The 19,450-nt window shown below is 35.1% G+C and overlaps 1 protein-coding gene across 1 annotated transcript in view; it reads right to left on the bottom strand.

Moving 5' to 3' along the window:
* The window catches only part of ADGRV1 (adhesion G protein-coupled receptor V1), a 250,291-nt gene that overhangs the window by 187,497 nt on the left and 43,344 nt on the right, over nt 1-19,450 (bottom strand). The window contains exons 19-31 of the mRNA XM_085214084.1: nt 18,669-18,795; nt 17,037-17,254; nt 15,155-15,898; nt 13,102-13,475; nt 11,449-11,625; nt 10,223-10,403; nt 9,411-9,613; nt 8,665-8,794; nt 7,147-7,227; nt 5,710-5,849; nt 3,201-3,810; nt 2,080-2,295; nt 749-964 (exon numbers count right to left, since the gene is read on the bottom strand). Of these exons, the coding sequence (XP_085070210.1) occupies nt 749-964; nt 2,080-2,295; nt 3,201-3,810; nt 5,710-5,849; nt 7,147-7,227; nt 8,665-8,794; nt 9,411-9,613; nt 10,223-10,403; nt 11,449-11,625; nt 13,102-13,475; nt 15,155-15,898; nt 17,037-17,254; nt 18,669-18,795 (3,417 nt within the window). The remainder of the gene's footprint in view (nt 1-748; nt 965-2,079; nt 2,296-3,200; nt 3,811-5,709; nt 5,850-7,146; nt 7,228-8,664; nt 8,795-9,410; nt 9,614-10,222; nt 10,404-11,448; nt 11,626-13,101; nt 13,476-15,154; nt 15,899-17,036; nt 17,255-18,668; nt 18,796-19,450) is intronic.

Here is a 19,450-nt window from a genome sequence, read left to right as displayed (position 1 = left end):
AAGCCCTCATTTCTCTTCCCAAAAGTTCATTCCATCACACCCTTTGTTCAACACAAGCCATGAGACATTTCTAATCTCTTCAAAGACACTCTGGATATGATTTCCAGTGTGGAAATTTTTAGCATGACAGCCTGCTTTCACAGAATTACAGAATGGCCCAGGTTGGAAGGGACCTCAAGGATCACAAATCTCCAACCCTTCTGCCACAGGAACGGCCACCAACCTCCCCATTTAATACTAGACCAGGCTGACCAGGTCTCCATCCAATCTGGACTTGGACATCTCCAGGGATGGGGCATCCACAGCCTCTGTGGGCAGCCTGTTCCAGCACCTCAACACTTTCATAGTAAAGAAAACTTTGTTTAAATACTTAGTAAAATAAAGAGACTAAACTATTTAAACAGATATTGGCATGTAGACTTTGGGTTAAATATATTGCAGAAATTCAGTACTTAGAATAAATAAAAAGGTGCTTTGTTTGTTTAAGTAATTTAAAATCTACCCATCACCTCTGAAAGACTTTAAAATCCATTTTCTGTTCACTTAGGAAAAAAAAATCAATATATGAACTGACTGTTCATTTCATCTTGCAATATTAAAGCACCATTACACCTTTGTCATATGTTTCATTATAAGTTTATTCTACTTTGTCCTTTACTATCTTCAACCAGACCTCCTCTTTATCTTTACAGAATCACAAATCTGTAGTAAAAATGTTAACAGAAGAGAAAAATCAGGTAAGACTCACCAAAAGATCCAAATGGGTCATCAGAAGCCTCAATAATTATAATTGCCCTAGTCAAAGATCCAAGTAGGGCTCCACCTGTTGTTTGATTCAGCAGCTGAACATAAAAGGACTCCTCAACTTCAGGATTGATATCATTAATTATATAAATTGGCACAGCTTTACTAGTTTCTCCTTCTAGTAAGACAACATCTGATGAGGCTACACTGTAGTCCTCACCTAGATTTGTAGATCAAACAAAAAAACAAAAATAATAAAAACACAGAAGAATATTAACATATGATGTCTTATAATGGAACATATCCTTTTTTTCTAATCTTCAAAGCCAGGGAACATAATCTTTTTCATTTCCTGATACTTTCTAGATATCTAAATGGATTAGACTAAAACTCATCTTGGCCAAAACAGAGTATAAACTGTGAGACCAAAAGGCAATTACAAAAAGTCCATTATTCTCTTCCAGTGAGAATATCGCACTACTGAGTTACTTTTGTCTTTGATTTCTGATAGCTGTCTGGCATTCCAGGACATAAAGTAAACAGAACTACCTTTGTCAAAGTAGATTTTACTGAAGGGAACAGTGTGTATACAGATCTCATTTTAGGCAGACTTTCCTATAAGAATGCCTGATTAACAACTAAGATATAATAGATAATGGCTCCCCTTCAGAAAATAATTGGAAATATATTGATATACTATTAGCCTGGAGCACAGCTGTAATGCAGTAGGTTTGATCATTTAGGAGAGACTTGAGCCTGTAGTTCATCAGGTTGCTGCTTCATGTAGCTTTTTCTACTTCAGCAACCAACTGCAAAACATCATCTCTTATCTTTAGAAGTAAAAGGCTTCTTCAGTTTTGATTAGGTTTTATCTGTTTCACAGCTGAGCCTCCAGCTCTCAATTCCCTTCCAATAAACTCATATGAGCCATGCATGATTAAATAGAAATGCAGGATTAGAAAGTACATACAAATACCATTATTGAATTTTTACTAAAAAAACTTTTTTACTATTATTATTATTATTTTTTTTTTTTCCAATTTGAAGATGCAAGCAGCCACTGGGGAAATGAATAGCCACTTCCTTTTCTTATTTCTCTTGCTAGATTCTTCAGTGATAATGACTCAGAGCTTTTTTAAATGTGATGTATGGTCACACAGGGCTTGGATTCCTGTCTCCTGAGCACAGTTAGTAAACACCACATTTCATTTTTTTTCTACTTGTTTCATTTCACTGCATTTGTTACACACTTGTTTGCTTTGGTTAGTAAAAGCATACAGAATGTCCCGTTTGCTTTAACACATAATATGTATTTCTGCTTTTCTGATTTCTTACCTGCTGTCGCAGTTATTGGCATAGCTTTAAATTTCACAGAAACATCTGCAAAAATTCCCCCAGTTCTGGTCACATTAATGATTGGTCCAACATAATTTTCAGCAACTCGCACAGTTGAAGCTGAAAGCTGAAGTGTTCCAAAAGCATCATCATTGGCATTGATAATTACATGAGCTATTGTCTCACTCGCTGATCCAAGACGAGGAGAATTTACAACTGAAATGTGAGAAAACAACTTAGTGAGAACAAGTCTGAAATGTCTTCTATATGTTGCTATAAAGTGCATAGGCATGTGAGCCACTACTACCTTTAACAAAGCAATCATTTTACATTTTGACAAAATAAAATGAAGATACTTTTAAGTATTTATATTATATTATGGTAGAAAATCCATTTTTTAAAGAACTTATTAATCTACCTTGCTGTGACATAAAGATGAGGTGAGCTATTATCAAAATTATTTATTTGTCTATAGGACAATAGAATTTTGAAATATAAGCAACCTGTCAGTTCCCAGCAGAATTACTGGTAAAGCTTCCCTTAAAATTATTATTAATCTCGGGTAGGATGTGGGTGAAGGGGAAGCAACGAGGCATGTCAGGGAAGCTCTTAGGTATAAATCAGGCTGTAATGATCAGAATTTATCAGAATAAAGGATCAAACAAACATCTATGCACTAATGAAAAACAGTATGCATCTGTGATTCTATACCACCTAAATTTCAAAAGGCTGTTCTGGCTTTCATCAAGCAGAACTAAAATTTCCTAATATATGCTTTAGAGAAACATCATCAAGTGAATGATTATTAGAGAATAAAACCAATACAGTAAGACATTTAGCCTAGAATGCCTTGCCTAAGGCAAATGCAGAAGGGATAAAAAAAATCCTTATTAACCCCTGACAAAATATACTGATAAAGGAAATATATGCTGTCAGTTGACACAGAATTATCATGCTGAATATTACATACTCTAACGTATACTACTCATAGAATTCTTAACTATACTGAGTTAGGTAGAGGTAAAAATTCATTGTAATTTCAATTACTGCATTTTATCCCACAAAGCTTAAGCATTATCCTGCATACTTAAGTATTTGGTTTACGTATGTAAGATACTTACTTGGCCGATCCTGCACTTTTTCAATCAAAAAAGTATTGTTTAGCTCCACAAAAACAGATTCTGACCTCTCAGGATCATCATCATCTAAAATAGGTAAAGATATTGTGGCCTCTCTTTCATTGGCAGCAAAGACTGTATAGCCAGTAATGGGTATATAATCTTCTCCTTGTATTGCTCTAACAACATTAGGTGGAAGAAAGGATGTCTTTTCATCATCACCTAGAGTTCTGTATGTTACCATTACTTTACCAAGGAGACCACCAAGCCTTACTATTGTCAAGGAGATATTTTTTGTTTCTTCCTCAACTTTTATTGGTCTGTTTTTCTCAGAAAAGATGAACAGTCCATATGGATCATCATTAGCTAAAACTGTTAATGTTGCATTAGTATGATTTCCAAGGCGACCACTGGAAACGTTGATGATCAAAACTGAAAACATCTTATCCAGTTCAGGAACGTCATCAGGAGAAACCTGTACTGTGATGTTTGCTCTCACTTGGCCAACATCAAATGTTATGTTTCCATACGTAGAGATCAGATCTTCAGTAATATCACAGTCTATGATCCAGTGCAGAGTCACTTCAGACAGGGCCCCATGAGTTCTCACAATCTAAGTGGAAAATACAAAGATTTATGTATTTTTGGTGCAATAAGAAAGAAAAGATGGAATAGAGCAAAGTCATGGAACTACAGAATATTCTGAGTTGGAAGGGACGCACAATGGTCATCAAGTCCAACTCCTGGCTCCACACAGGACCACTCTACTTTCAAATCCTCTGTCTGAGTGTGTTATCGAAACACCCTGTGCAGCCTGTTCCATGCCCACTGCCCTCTGGTGCAGACCCTTTCCGTGACACAGCTCCATGCCATTCCCTCGGGTCCTGTCACTGTCACGCAGAACAGAGCTCAGCGCTGTCCCTCTGCTCCCTGTGAGGAGATGCCAGAAGGGCTCTCCTTGGCCCCTCTTCTCTGTGCTGAGCACACCCAGGGACCACCGCCGCTCCTCACACACCTTGTCCTCCAGAACCTTCCCCATCTTTGTAGCCCCTCTTTGGATGCTCAGTAATATCTTTATGCCCTTCTTACACTATGGCAGTCAACCTGCATTCAGTGCTGGAGGTGAGGCCGCAAAGCACAGAGCAGAAGGCACAGCCCCTCTGTCACCCAGCGCCAGTGCTGGGGATGCAGCACACAAGCGCACAGCTGGCCCTTTGGGCTCCAGGGCATTAATGCTGCCTCACATTCAATTTTGTGTCTGCCAGAATCCACAGTTCCCCTTTTGTGGGAAAATTAGTGGGGTCTTCTTTCTTGTCTTTCTTGAAGACTGGGACAGCATTTGCTAACCTCTAGTAAACTGGGACTCTCCAGATTTCTAAGACTGTTGAAAAATAATTGGGAAAAGTCCCATAATGACATCAGGCAGCTCTTCAAGTAGCCTGGGATGAATTTCATCAGACACCATAGACTTATATGTATCCAAATTGAGCATCAAATCCCACCTAAATTTAGATTTGGCGAGGAGCTGATCATTACCAAAGGCGCAGTTCCATAACTCAGGGCTCCAGAGGGAGCCCATAATGAGTGTTTCCATGTTATTTATGCCCTCATTTTTGAGGTGACTATCCTCATCAAATAAAGGAACAATATTTTGCTGTTAAAATACTTTTGAAAGCCTCTTTTATTGTCCCTCACAGTATTGGCTGGCTTTAACTCTAATTGATCTTTGGTTACACAAACTCTCTCTCTGCAATGGGAAACATCATCTTTGCAGTCCTCCTAAGTAACCAAACCTTGCTTCCAGTGGCCATACACTTTCTTTTTCTACCTAAATCTCAAGAAGAAGATCCCTGCTCTGCCAAACTGGCCTTCTGCCCAACTTTTTTGATTTCTGATATTTTGGAATTGCCTGCTTCTGTGCACTTCAGAGGTGATGCTTAAAAACTGACCAGCGTTGATGGACTCTAATGCATGCAAAAGCAATATCTCAGGGGACCTTACCAATTAGTTCCCTGAGTAGCCCAAAGTCTGCTCTCCCCATATCCAGGGCTGAAGTTTTACTGGCAATTTTCTGCCTAGCATAACAGATTTTAAACCTGACAGCTTCATAGTAACTGTGGCCAAGACATTTGATGGCCAGTTCATCCACAACACCTTCTCTGCAAACTGCATTAATCGAGCTTCTCCATTATGTACACCACCAAATCACTGACACAGAGAATTGGCAATAATGTTTTTAAAAAACAATGTAATCATCATTATCTCAGCTTTGCTGTATTTGGTGTGCCTCAGCATTTCATTTAAAATATTCATATCTTAAACCCATAGATATAATTATTACATCATTTTAACTTGAAGATGAGAGATACACCAAAGAAAGTTATGAAGTGACAAAACAGATGCGCATGCTAAAGCTAGGTTAAAAACTTGTAGGCCAAGGGTAAACAAAACACTGTGTAAAAACAGAATAAAACAGGACTGCACAGCAGTATGAGACCCAGAACTTTCTAACCTGCAGCACAATATTGCTATCTCCATCTTCAGGCTCAGTTCCATTCACCGAGAGTGACTCAGCACTGAACTCAAACACGCCATGAGCATCATCAGAAGCTTCAATAGTCACAATGATGTGTGATGCAACCCCCAAGCTGGCTGTAAGTACAAGTTCCAAAATGAGTTATTTTTTTTCTAGCATCATTTCTTTCATGAAAGAGATCATCTGAGAAACTTTTTATAAAAAGTGCATATCTGCACTTAAGCCATTTTATTTTTTTTTAATAAATACAGAATAATGATAATAACTATCCAATCAGATAAAGAACTGACTTGTAATAACACAGTCCTGGCAACTCTTCTGAGGAAAAATGTACCACAGCAATATAATAAATAAAGCTATGTTAAGGGAGGAACAGAAGGAAAATTCATCATTTAATTAATAAATATCAATCAAAATTTAGGGTGGCGGTGAGTTAAACAATGAAACACAGTGTTAACAGTGTAGACTAGATAAAAGCAAGTGCTATCATAAAAGCAGATGGAATTAAAATAAAGAAGAATAAATAAATCCAGGAAGTCTTACTATTACAATTATCATCTTGGCTAAAATAACTTGCTACTTAAAAAGAGTCTGGCACTTGAGAAAACAATCTCTGGAAACAGAGATGAGGAAACAGAACATCCCTGGAGCTCCAAAAAGTTGTTAAACCACTGACTAGTTACAAGCTGAACTCCTTTGAATTTACAAATAAATCAGAATATCAGACTGTCTCTGACTTTATAGTACGGTGAAGTATACTGTATAATGGGGACTAAAAGACATCTTTCAGGTCAGTAGGGCTTAAATCAAAGGCATGTATAATTAGAATTTTCCCTCAATTTTCAGGCTTTCTGCATATAGGTTTTTTTTTTTTTTTTGTATTTTTTCCCTGTTTGTCATGATATAGTTAGAAACTTAAAGAAACTGACAAAAAAAATAATCAAAGCATTCCTTTAAAAAAAACCTAACAAGGCTTATTTTTCTTGAAGAGTGTTTTTGACATATAGAGACTCAAAGTGAAATAAAACAATTATCAAAGCATGTAGTCAGGTGATTCTTAGATTACCCACCAAATGTGTCTTTGCTGTTTGTTCTCAAGAAAATTTGATGATTGTCAGCAAAAATAATTTTGCAGCCTATACTTGCTGATTAACAATACTGTGTTTTACAACAGTTTAGTTTTGAAGATAGAGAAGCTGTTACTTTCTGTGTTACACTCAGTATTGACTGCTATTGAAAGTAAGCCTGCCTTAACAAGGCAAAGAACATCTTGACAGAATTCTATCATACACCTAAATGAATCATCTGAAGCTACAAATAAGGTAATACTATTATAAGCTACGTCAGTGGAATAACTTATGAGGGGCGTTACAGTTAGCAATAAAGAAATTAAGGTTAATCCAAAATGCTTACCATGTTGATAGACAGTTTGAAGGAAGAAATCCATGTTCCCATCACCACTACCACTGCCATCATTTCTAAAGAGCTCAGCAACTTTTAGATGACAGACACACACATATATACACATATATACATTTATAAATACAGAGTAAGCAGAGAGTAATTTAAATAATTCAGGACAACAAGAAAAAAAAAAAGAGAAAAGCATTCTAGGAAGGCATGAACAACAGTTACGAAAGTGTACAGTATTTCTGATTAAAATTTCTTAATTTATGACATTGGGCATAGCACTGGGAGGTCAGAAGGGAAGAAAACACCTATTTTTTGTCTTTCTTTTCATTTTCATATCCACTTTTTGTATTTTCCCTTTCTCACTCCTGAGGTTTGCCATAGAGAAATGTAAATTTGAAATAATGCAAGTAAAACTCTCCAGACCCTTCATTCTAATATCTCACAAAGTGAGAACATGTCAGAAAATTGGGAAGATCTGCAGAAAGCTTAACAAATGGAGACTTTACCCTGAACTTTGTGCTTGCAGTGCACTTTGCAGGCAAAAAAGAGAGTTCATTTTAGGGAGGGTATCTACCTACTGGATTCTTAAATTTAGTTTTAAGTTTTCTGACAAAGCAATTTGAAAAAGAAAGATTTTATTTCTCTTGACAAAAAAACTGTTCAACCAAAAAGATGAAATACATGAAAAGTCTATTAATTTTATCAAAAGAATCAGTAAGACCGCACTATACCATAGACACATATAATCACAGTGGACAGCTGTTTTTAAGGTAGTATGATACAACTTTCTATAAAGTATCACAGATCCACAAAATCCATTAAAAAAATAAAATCAATATATGACTCTCAGTGTTTCCAATAATTTATTTCCACAGAACAAGATATTAAATCTCTAAAAATTTGCTCCAATTGAATAAGCCTCTTTAAGGGATTAGGGAAATTACTGATGCTTGCTGTCCTAGCACCTTAAACCAGTAACTGGAGCATTTTTCTTGGCCTTACAAATAGCTACCTAACAGCTACAACTTGGCTGTTATTCCCAAACCTCTCAACATCCACAACCTAGGACTACTATAACCCAGCTGAACAGGTTATGAGCCAATGTTTTACAATTTATCTGATTAAAAAAAAAAAAAAGCAACTTTTTTTTTTTTTTAAATCAACAACCACCATTACCATACTTTGATCACTTAGCTTTAAACATTTTATAAATATTAAAAAATTTTGAAATGCAATGAGTTATTAATACATTTTCTGTATTAATTCTCATTACCAACTATTGTTACAGAAAGTGAAAAAGCAGCAATTGCTTTTACATGTCTTCTTGTTTACTATGATTAACAAATGAACTAAGGAGTTGTTTTTTTTTTTTCTAAGAAAAAAGAATACTGCTTGAGGAATGCAGGAGTGGTTTTTGTTTGTTTTCAGAAATTACATGAAAATTATACTAATAAAGACAAGATTTTAATGAATACAGTTAATGAAAATACAACTAAGTGATTGATGAAAGTGACTTACCTCCTCCCTCTGGGTTCAACAGCTCCACTTCAAATGTTTTTTCTAATTCAGGAATAGAATTATCAGTGATGTTAACTGTAATGTACTTGTATCTTTCTCCTGGCTGAAATTCCAGTGTGCCCATGACAGCCTGCAACATGAAAGCTCGTCAAATTTTTTTGTTCTAATGTTTTCCTCCGTATGAAAAAAAGAAATAACCTTCATTTTGTCTTTTTCAAAAAAAAAAAAATATATTTTTTTTTACTTATGCTTCAAAAAAAAAAAAAATATCTGATGAATCTTCTACACAAAAGGACATCTAAATGGATGGACCATTGAACATCTGTATTCATTTCTAAATTTTTTGTACAATTATCAGTTGGACAAGCAAATGTATACAAATGCAGACTTTTATTTAAGCATGTAGAAATTCCATGCATATATACATAATTTAACTTGTACATGCATCTGAATGAATAAAAATTAAAAACAAAACCAGAATGTCTTGCTACATGACATCTGTCTTAAGACAAAAAATTGCAACCAGAGTATTTTCTTAGGAATGCAACTTCCTACATAGAAAGAACGTAGAAGTCATATAGCAACTAATACTAAAGGGAGTATTACATATTCATTTACCACATCAAGGAGTCTTTCCATGAAAGAACTGTAGCTCAGATAAAGTAGTCAAACTGAAGGGTTCAGCTCAGAATAAATAATTCTAATTAAATCCCAAAATAATTATACTACTTTTGCAATGGCCATACCTGGTAATCTTTTGGGCTGAAAGCCGTAAGTGGCACTGTTCTGTATTCCACCAGAACTGTTCCAAGAAGGCCCTGTGCACGAACTACTAGTAATCTGATGTATCCAACTTCTTCTTTAATAGTAATATGGGGCACAGAAGAAGCTGGAAGAATCATTTTATCACCTGGCTGAGGAGGTAGCCCCACAGAGAACTGGAGCAGACCTGGCAAACAAGAAGTATTACTTATATGGCCTCTTGAACCAAATTTAAATGATGATAATCAACTTAAATCAAACAATCAATGATATTTATAATATGTGATGGTTTCTGAAATTAAAAATCACTTCTATTGATTTATCCTTATGCACCCATCACCCTGATTCCAGAGATGTGCTGTATCTTCCCCTCTCTCACTGATCTTCTTGCCGGTCTTGATAAAAAAACAGCACTATAACAGCAGTAATAAAGTCAGCTCTTCTCAAATGAGCCTCACATTACTGGTTATTTAGTGGTATAACTAGCATACAAAAATGACACTCATTATCAGAAAATCACATTTGCTAACGTTTCCACAAGATCAACATGTAGCCCTTACTCGTTCTCATAAGGGGAGCACTGCTGATTAGCAAAGCTTTGAGGTCTCCTCTTAAAATTCTCAAGAACAATTCAGCATTCTTTCAGGTATATAAGCAATGAATTATTCTCAAGTTAGGTAAAGTGGAATACATGGCATTGCCTCTTCAGGTATTAAGACAAAGAAAAGGTTTTACCTGACTAGCAAGAACTACACAATTATTTGAAACATGACTGTATGATTTCCATCATTGTTACCATATGGGTGGTCACTGGCTCTGATGCTGATATCAGTAGTTTCCTTTTCTGGATCTATACTTGCTCCACTGGTAGGAGTTGAACCTAGTTTTCCATCTCCAGACACTGCAGAGACTAATGTCACACGGAAATATTCATTTAACTCCGGAATGTCATCATCAATAACATGCAAATTTAACACCTAGAGAAGGATCAAATCATAGAAAAATCAAACCATGCAACATTCAGCATGAAGAGCTTCACCAACCTGCCTAATTCACTGATTTTTTTTTAATTAGGAAGCCAACTGTATCTCACAGCCAACTGCTGTGTAGTTCTGAAAGTAACGGACACAAGGCAGTGGAGCAAGAGCCTTTTCTGGCATTAGATAGTGTAAGACACATCTTATCCAGGACAGCAGATTTGAAAAGATTAGGAAAATTCTGCTTTGTATAATTCCATGAAATGCAGTAATATGATTCACCACAATTAAAGCTGAATGACTAATGAACAAACTATGTGCAGATATGACAAGCTTTCATCAGTTATTACGTTATTTAACTGGGACCAAATTTTCATTTCTAGTGAAACCACTGGGATCCTTTCAAATGTCTTTAGTGAATTTCCATCAGTCCACACTGAATTCTGCAAACTGATGTAAGTGAAACTGAGGATGGCATCCTCCACTCAAAATTCATGCTCGTTATACAAACACTGCTAGAAAACATACATGAACTCTCTGCAGTATTGTGGTCTCACATCACTTCAAATAACCAAAAATTCTGTGCTGCAGGTCGGGACTGAATTTATTAAAATAGTTCAAGCAAAAGGAGACAGAAGCTGGGTGCAAGACCAGCAGTTAACTTCACTGCTATTTAACTGTTGTGAAATCTGGGTTGCAGCACTCAATTCAAAAAGTGATAAATTTCAAAAGTTACTGGACTATTTGCACTTTAAAAAGTATACATACACATGTACAGAAATATGGTTATTCATTTCTATATATTGTATAAATACATTTATTTAACTTTATGTGCAATCAAGTACACGTGCACAAATTGTAACTCCTGAACTGAGGTATACACACACACAAAAAAAAAAAAAGAAAAAAGAAGTGCAGCAAAATATGACAAAAGATATGTGAGATAAACACTCTGATATGAAAGCCTGTCAAGGACCCTCGGAAGGTATTCTCCAGCAGGTTTGTAAAGGACAGGATGAATAGTTAATAGGAAGGTAGGGTTTACCTCTGATCTCTGCCAAGGGAGGAATGCGATAGTGCCACTGCTATTAGAAAAATCGGTAACAGAGTAATTAATGCCAGTGGAATCAACCTGTGAGATAATGTACTTTATATACACGTAGTCTAGTGCTCCCCTTGTACGCTCCACAACGCAGGATATAGTGGAACCTTCATCAGATATCTGGAAGAAAGCAAGAATTTTAAATGTTTGTTTATGTAAGAGTAAATCAAGACAATAAATGCATAACATAGAATTTTCTAATGTCAGCCAAATGTTCAGCTGAAAAAAAAAAAGTCAATGTCATGTTATTTTTAGTTCTTTTAGAGTTGTAGGAAGCTGAAACTGACCTTGATGGCAGTTAGAACAATCCTACTGGAATTTGCAACAATTTCTAATGCATCCCCTGGGACTAAGGTAAATAGCAACACAGGTTTATTCTGGACAGAATCTCTTTCCCAAAGCTGTGTGTCAGAAACAGAATCAATATGCTTGAAATATACAAGTCAAAAGCAACTCAAACTACTTTATATTAAGGCTGTTTATTTTAATTTTCCTTAGCAATAATTTGCAGAAAGATTTGGGTCATCCCTTTTCTGAACACCATAGAAAAAAATAAATACATTAAACTTACCATCATAATTCAAAAGAATTTAGAATTTTCTATGCTACAGTCCTCCTTACAGGTTTATCTTAACACATAGCAAGAATTTCACATCTTTGTAAATGTATTCACATGGACTATATGTTTTAGAGATGAATGATAGCAATATTGAAATAGAAAATAATTTTATCTGAAAATTTCCAGAAAGGTTAATGTTATCATAGTAATTAAGTAAATTTCAGGGATGCTATATGATACACTGTGGATACTGCATATGACTTCAGCTTTTTAGTAAATGGATACACACAAAGTTAAACTACTGGTAAACCATTGCTGTGTTCCTGCATCATCAGTAAGAGTTCTAATGCTTCCTTGGTGAAATGGACATAAGATAGGTGCAAAACAATTAACATACCATATACATTTTAAATTTTTCTTTATGGTTGGTTGATGATCTGTGGCATCTATGTATCTCAGTGGCATTTGAACCTAAAAGAATCCATTATCATAGTATATGGTAGGCACACAAAAAGCAAACTGAGCCAAACTGAAAACTAGTATCACTCAGGCAGTGCAGTTATTCTAAAAAACGTTGCACACTAGCACTCTGACTAAACAGAATGTAATTAAAAATCTGTAAGAGCTCCCAGTTCACAAACTATATCATTTTTTTTGCTCCAAAATAATACAGTACTAATAAGAACAGCAGTCATGTTCTTCCTCTCATACCTGATTAAAGTAGATTATTTATATCTATTTCTATCTGCTCCGAAAAGTAGCAAGTTTACACAGTACACTGAAAGAAAAAAAAACTTAAAAACTAAAAAAACAAAAAACAAAAAACCCAAAAAACAAAAAAATAAAACAAAACAACAAAACAGAACAAAAAAAAACAAAACAAAACAAAAAACAACCACTGCTAGTATTAACCAAACTGATGCCGAACAATGTGAAATTAAGACTTTGTTCATGTTGAAATTAAGACATCAGCTGGTCCTGTAATGAACTTTTCTGTGCATAGAACTTCACCTACAATTTTCCTTTGACCATCTTACCTCAGGAATACATGCTCCAGTGAAGCCAAATAAACCATTAGCATTATCACTTTTCTGTATTCTTAATCTTGCTGTGGTATTTTCTTGTGAAATCCGAGCTCCACCATGCACACAAATGAGCTTTAGTATGAATAATTCCTCTCCTTCTTCCTCATTGTCATCCTTTGCAGACACGATGAATGATTTATTGGTCTCTCCTTGCTGATACTCCAAATATCCAGAGACAGGGTGGACATCATTTTTTGCAGGAGTTGCATGGAGTTCATAGATCTCTGCGCGTGTCAATTTACGCTCATAAAGCCTTACATCCTGCATTAGCCCTGTGTACCTACTGCTGCCATTGATTCCTGCTCCAATTCTTATTATTCCTGGACCTGAGAAGAAAATTATAATTTTTCTCACATTACTGCTTTTCTCTGAAGTCGTAGAAGTCTGTAATTAAATTGTACTTTTTGTTAAAATATCAGTAGTATATTGATACTACTATTGAATTTGGAAACATATTGATCTTGAAATAAAAAATGAGGAGGTTCTTTGAACCTCAACTCAGAGCTTCAGTGAGATTATCACAAGCCAAGCAATTCCATCTTAGACTGTCCAAGTTTCTTCATTCCATTAATCCTAACATTAATCCTAACATGGTCACAATCCCTTACTTTTATGAGGTTTAGAGGCCAGAGGCTCCCCCTTACCTCCACAGATTTACAGAACTGAATTGCAACTCCTTTCATTCCCTGTTTTGCTTAACAAATCCTACTTTGACTCTCTTTACTGATCCATTGTCACAATACTCATAAACTCTGTATTAGCATTTCTGAACATAGGTTTCACCCATTGACTCAGCTGTACAGATTACAGGAAGGATCCACAGATTCCAAATGCTTTTCACAGTAGCATTAAAACTTCTATGTCTCTGAACGATTATACTATTCAGCATATTATATATTCACAGCTGCCTTTTTACAAACATACTAAGCCAATAACTCATATTAATTTCTATTCTATTCCATTCCATCCCATCCCAATCCAATCCATTCAATTCTATCCTATCCTCTGATATTCTATTTCATTCCACTCTTTTCTGTTCCACTCTATTCTTCTCTGTTCTATTGCACTCTATTCTACTCTGTTCCGCTAACATCTCAGCTGTTCTCAGCTGCTTTTCTGAAAACAAAGAAGCAAAAATCGAACTCTTCAGTGTACTGTTATACATATGACACTGAGTGGGCAGTTCTAGAGATGAGCAACCACAACAACTAATAATGAGTCTGCCCAGCACCTAATAATACAAGTTCACCGCTAAATCACGTCCCTAAGCACCATGTCTCTTAAATACAAGAGATGACAACTCGACCTTAGAAGACTGTTATAGTCTATATAACTACTCTTTCCATGAATACATTCTTCCTGATATTTCATCTCAGCCTTCCCTGGAATAACCTGAGGCCTCTTCCTCATGTTCTATCACTTGCCACCTGACACAAAAGACCACTGCCATACTCACTCCAAGCTTCTGTCAGGTCATTGTGGAGAAAAATGAAGTTTCCCCTCAGCCTTCTCCCAGACTAAACACGTCTAGTTCCCTCACCTGCCATGTCTTTTCTTTTAGTTCCTTTTCCAGCTTCATTGTCCTTCTCTGAATGTGTTCTAGCAACTCAGTATATTCCTTGTAGCTAAATCTTATTGAAATTATTAATTTCAGTAAATGTAGTATGTAAAAAGCAGTAAAATGTAGTATGTAAAAGCAGTAAATGTACATGACATATACATATAATATAAAAAAAATTGTTGATTTGTTTTCAAATTTTTATAGTCTAAGCTCATTATAGGTTTGAATTTTTTAAAGCTTTCTTTCCATGTCTAATTTCCATGTACTTTTTAAAAATCCTGAAATAATTTTTTCCTTTTCTTTCAATTTTTTTCCTTGTTCTTTCAATAAACTAATCAGATATAATCATTTCACTATATTGCCTCCAGCTCTCAAGGGGCTACACTCTTCTGTGCATTTCAGAACTTCATGTAAAGAAAAGTACAATGAAATCTGCTGGCTTACCATCAACAATCGCTTCTCCTTTCAAACTCTTCATTCCTCCTAGAACTAGAATTCCATCAATGTAAAATTCAATTATACTGTCATCGAGAGTAATCAAAAGGTGAAGCCAAGTATTCTCATCCAGGTATTTCATGATTGCTGTTTTGGCCATATATGTCATATTGGATCCTAATGCTGTATAATGAAGAACTACGCAAACATGAGAATCATTTGTTTGGATTTTCACGCCGTAATATAAAGTCCCATTATCACTGTCCTTTTCAACTATATACCCATCTGTATTGACATTAGGAATTAGCCACGCTGAAAATGTAAAATTGGTTAGTGCGGTATTTCCATTGTATGGATCTTCAGGACCAATAATGCCAAATGCATCCCCTTTTCCACTGAAATATAAAGCATCTGTTCCACTGTGATGGCGCCTCATGTGGGGCTGTGATTTGACTGAACTTGGAAAGGATCCAAGCAATAAGAAATCTATCATTGCTGGCAGTCCATCTGAGAATGTACTAGACAGAATTTCCCAACCTAATCGGACAACACCGAATGTGCCTTGCTGTCTCCAGATGGTGAAGTCTGTAATATAGGAAAGATCATCTTCAGAAAGGGTATCTTCCACAATCTCTCTCTCCTGGCTCTCTGGATCTATAACAAACACTCCAAAAGGGTCATCATTGAAAGGGATCATGACGATTACAGAAAGGTTGATTTCAGACAACTGGCCACCAGGACCAGGAGATCCACCTATGTAACAGAAGTTAGAGTAAAAGTTAATGGTTGGTTTCAAACATGATCAGGAAGAAACTTATCAAGTACTTCAATTCTTAAATAAAATACATTTTTTAGAAGGCTCAAATCTTCCTTTAAGATCCTCTTGAATACTAGCAAATCATCTAACTTCAAAATTGTGTAATTTAATTGTATTATTTGGTGATGGCACAATTTCAATAGCAAAACTCTTAAGTCATTTTTCAGTTGCAAAACACAAAGATGTCTTTCAACTAAAAGATTAAGTCCAGCTTTTTTTAATTAGTCAACTTTTGTTTCACTTGATAAGTATGGGGCCAAAATCAGTTCTTACATTACTCCAAAACTTGACTATGAAATGGCAAAATCTTGTTCATTGCTTCAGAAACAGAAGCATATATACCTTGCAAAATCAGTGATGAATTGTGTATTAAAACTGTTGACAACTTGTGATACTAGTTATCTATTTCTCCACAAGAATTGATGATACGAAGATCCTGATGTAAATGTAAAATCTCCATGATCAAAGTGTACAGTGATCTACCTATTTTAAGTAGGAAATCTTTTGTACACCCATATGGATTTCACTTACAGGAAAGGTCAACACACATTTTCAGTTGCACCAGGGTACAGAAGACCATAAATAGTACTGAGGTGGAATGAATCCAGATTAGGAAATACACCCAGTAGCAATCTGAAGTTGTAATTTATGTCATATGAAGTGGTGTCTACAAGTGGTTTACCTCCTCTAGGGAAAAAAAAAAATAAAGGAACTCTATTACAGTAGATATGCATAGTCTTTAATATCTTTAATATTTCTTCTTCTGCATGGATAATCATGTCTCTGAAATGTAGGTTGCTCTGTTTCTTAAATGAAACTACTACATTTTCATTTCAGAAATGGAGAGGCATCCTTTTTAAAGGATGTCTAACAGTATAATTCAGGAACTAACCATATTCATATACCTAATTTAATATTAAATGAAAAATAAAACCTAAAACGTTACCAGAAAATCATTGGATATCAAGACATGATTCAAAGCAATGCTCTTTTTAGTGCTGGTTTCTTTCTGATTGATTAAATATAATTCCTTTCTACCAGGTATGAAGTGAATGGTGATATGGAAGACCATACCTGAAGCATTCACCAACTTTAGAAGGTAAAATTCATTGAATTCAGGAATTCTATCTGAAATAGCATGTAGTATTACTGGCTTTGATCTTTCACCATCCACGAAGAATACAGTTCCATAAGTTTCGTAGAACTCTTCTCCTGGCCTCAGCGTGGAGTTATTATCGAACAGCTGCCAGCTCAAAGAAACATTGCCAAAATGTCCTCTGTGTCTCAAAATCCTGTTCAGCGATACAAGAAAGAGTTGGTACTGGCAGGTAAGCATCAGTATTCAGTAAAAAAGGAAAACATGAAAACTCCAATCTTCCTTACAGGGAAAAGCAACATACAATGCTCTAAATAATAATGAATAATAAATATAAGTCCAATTAAACACCTGCAATTCTGTAGTATTTCCAGGTATATCATATGTACCCAGAAAAAAAATTGCTTGTGCAGGCCCAAACATCGTTTTTCTTGTATTTCTAGCATGTAAATAATAAATATGAATGTATAATACTTCGGAAAGTCAACAGTAAAAACCAATATACTCAAACACCTTTAGACAGGAAAGAGAATCATCTACAGTTAACTGCAGACAGTTCACTATTAGTCATCAAGCCTCCTTCAACTTCTTCTTAAGCTGGTATTAAAGTAGGGTTATGTTCTATGCCTTATTTGAGGTTAAGAATATACTAAGTGAAAACAAGATGTGATTATTATTGTTAAGACATGTAGCCATGAGCACAAGCTCACAAATGAAAATCAAATACATATGTAAAGGATCATTAAAAATATATATAAAAACAGCCTTTTCCCTTACTATTCACCCTGCCATATTTATGATGATCTAACTTCTCTTTATATCTAGTCTAGAGATTTCTTAAGAAAAAAAAAGTCATTATTTTCATCAAAATATAATCCCATACTAAGTTTATTTACTACTTTATTATGTAACAAGATAAGATGCTGAGTATGTGGCACTAAGGGACATGGCTCAGTGGGATGGGTTGGGTTTGAATGTGGTTATCTCAGAGGTCTTTTCCAGTCTTAAGAATTCTATGATGCTACGATTTCTTCAACACTTCTCATTTTTGAATGCAATTCAGTAGCAGAAAGAAAAATACCAAAAGTCAGATTAGTGAAGAGTATTTTCAGCCTAGAAGGTACTCACATCTGGAATGTGAGAACAGATTTCAATCTGTAATTAATAGATAAAAGAAAAAAGCCTAGTAGAAAAAAAAAAAAAAAGAATAGTATGGATTTGTAAGTGAAAGTTTCAAAAACCATCTATAGCCACAGTCTTATTTAGCTATTGTGAAAAAGTTTTTTACTTCCCCATTAGCAGAGGTTACACTACGCTCAGTAAGATTCTTCTTGGAGAAGTGCTGAGTGTATAAAAACACTGTGTTCTTACGTATTTACAATGCAACATAAGTCTGTATGCTTTTTTACATTTACGATCTATTTTAATATATTACAATTCATGCCTTCCACACATTACAAATAATGTATTCCAAAAAAATTTTTAGCTATTTTTCTACAATACAATTCTATTAGTACATACTTTCACAGAATTAGATCAAAGTACTGTTTGCAAAGTAGCACATACAGCAATTCCAAAAAAGTGCAGAATATTATTTAAAAGCTACTTACAAAAAAGCATTACTTTTGCCTTCTTCCACTGCCTTTTCTAAAGGTTCCAAAGAGAAAATTCCATTAGGGTCATCATTTGCTTCAATTATGACTGTAGCCATTCCAGCCTTAAAGATAACAGTGTCCCCTAAAAAGAGGAAGAGGAATCAGAATTGTAATTATAAATGTAGGTAATTATAAATCCAATTATATAGCAGTGAAAAACAGCATTTGAAATATACAATAACAGATAATTCAGGGTAAAAATCCTCAAGTAATATATCATAAGCAAGACATACAATTTTTTAGGAAAATATATATATGATATGAACTGTGAGTATATGGTTCTATTTGCTTGGCATCCTTACATGTAGCTGTCCCTACCTAGGGAAAAGGACTATATAAGAGGTCATATTTTGTGTTCGAACAGATGGTCAAGTAAAAATGATAAGATATTCAGAGGTGTAGAATAAAATATCAAGGTATTCGTAGAACCCAGACTTCCTTTAGACCTAGAAGTATTGTATTTAAACTAAATACAAGCCAAGAGCAATGTCTATGAGTTTATACTCGTATCATATAAGAGTTGAAATGAAAAATTATAAGATAATTATGATGCAAAGTTTGTAGGATTCCTATTGTGCATATTAGCACTGTAGAGATGTTAATCCTAACACCATGTTTCCAGTTCTATATCATTTTTCATCCTATTATGCAGCATCAGACCAGATTCAGTTCCACATTAAAGGATGTACTTACACAGTTAACTTCATATACTTCTGTTTGTATTTTCTTTTGGGTAC

The sequence above is a fragment of the Meleagris gallopavo genome, chromosome Z, assembly GCF_905368555.1.
Source record: "Meleagris gallopavo chromosome Z, MGAL_WU_HG_1.1, whole genome shotgun sequence".
Classification (NCBI taxonomy): Eukaryota; Metazoa; Chordata; class Aves; order Galliformes; family Phasianidae; genus Meleagris; species Meleagris gallopavo.
The sequence above is the reverse complement of the archived record's forward strand: the minus strand, read 5'-3'. Positions and strand labels throughout refer to the sequence as shown.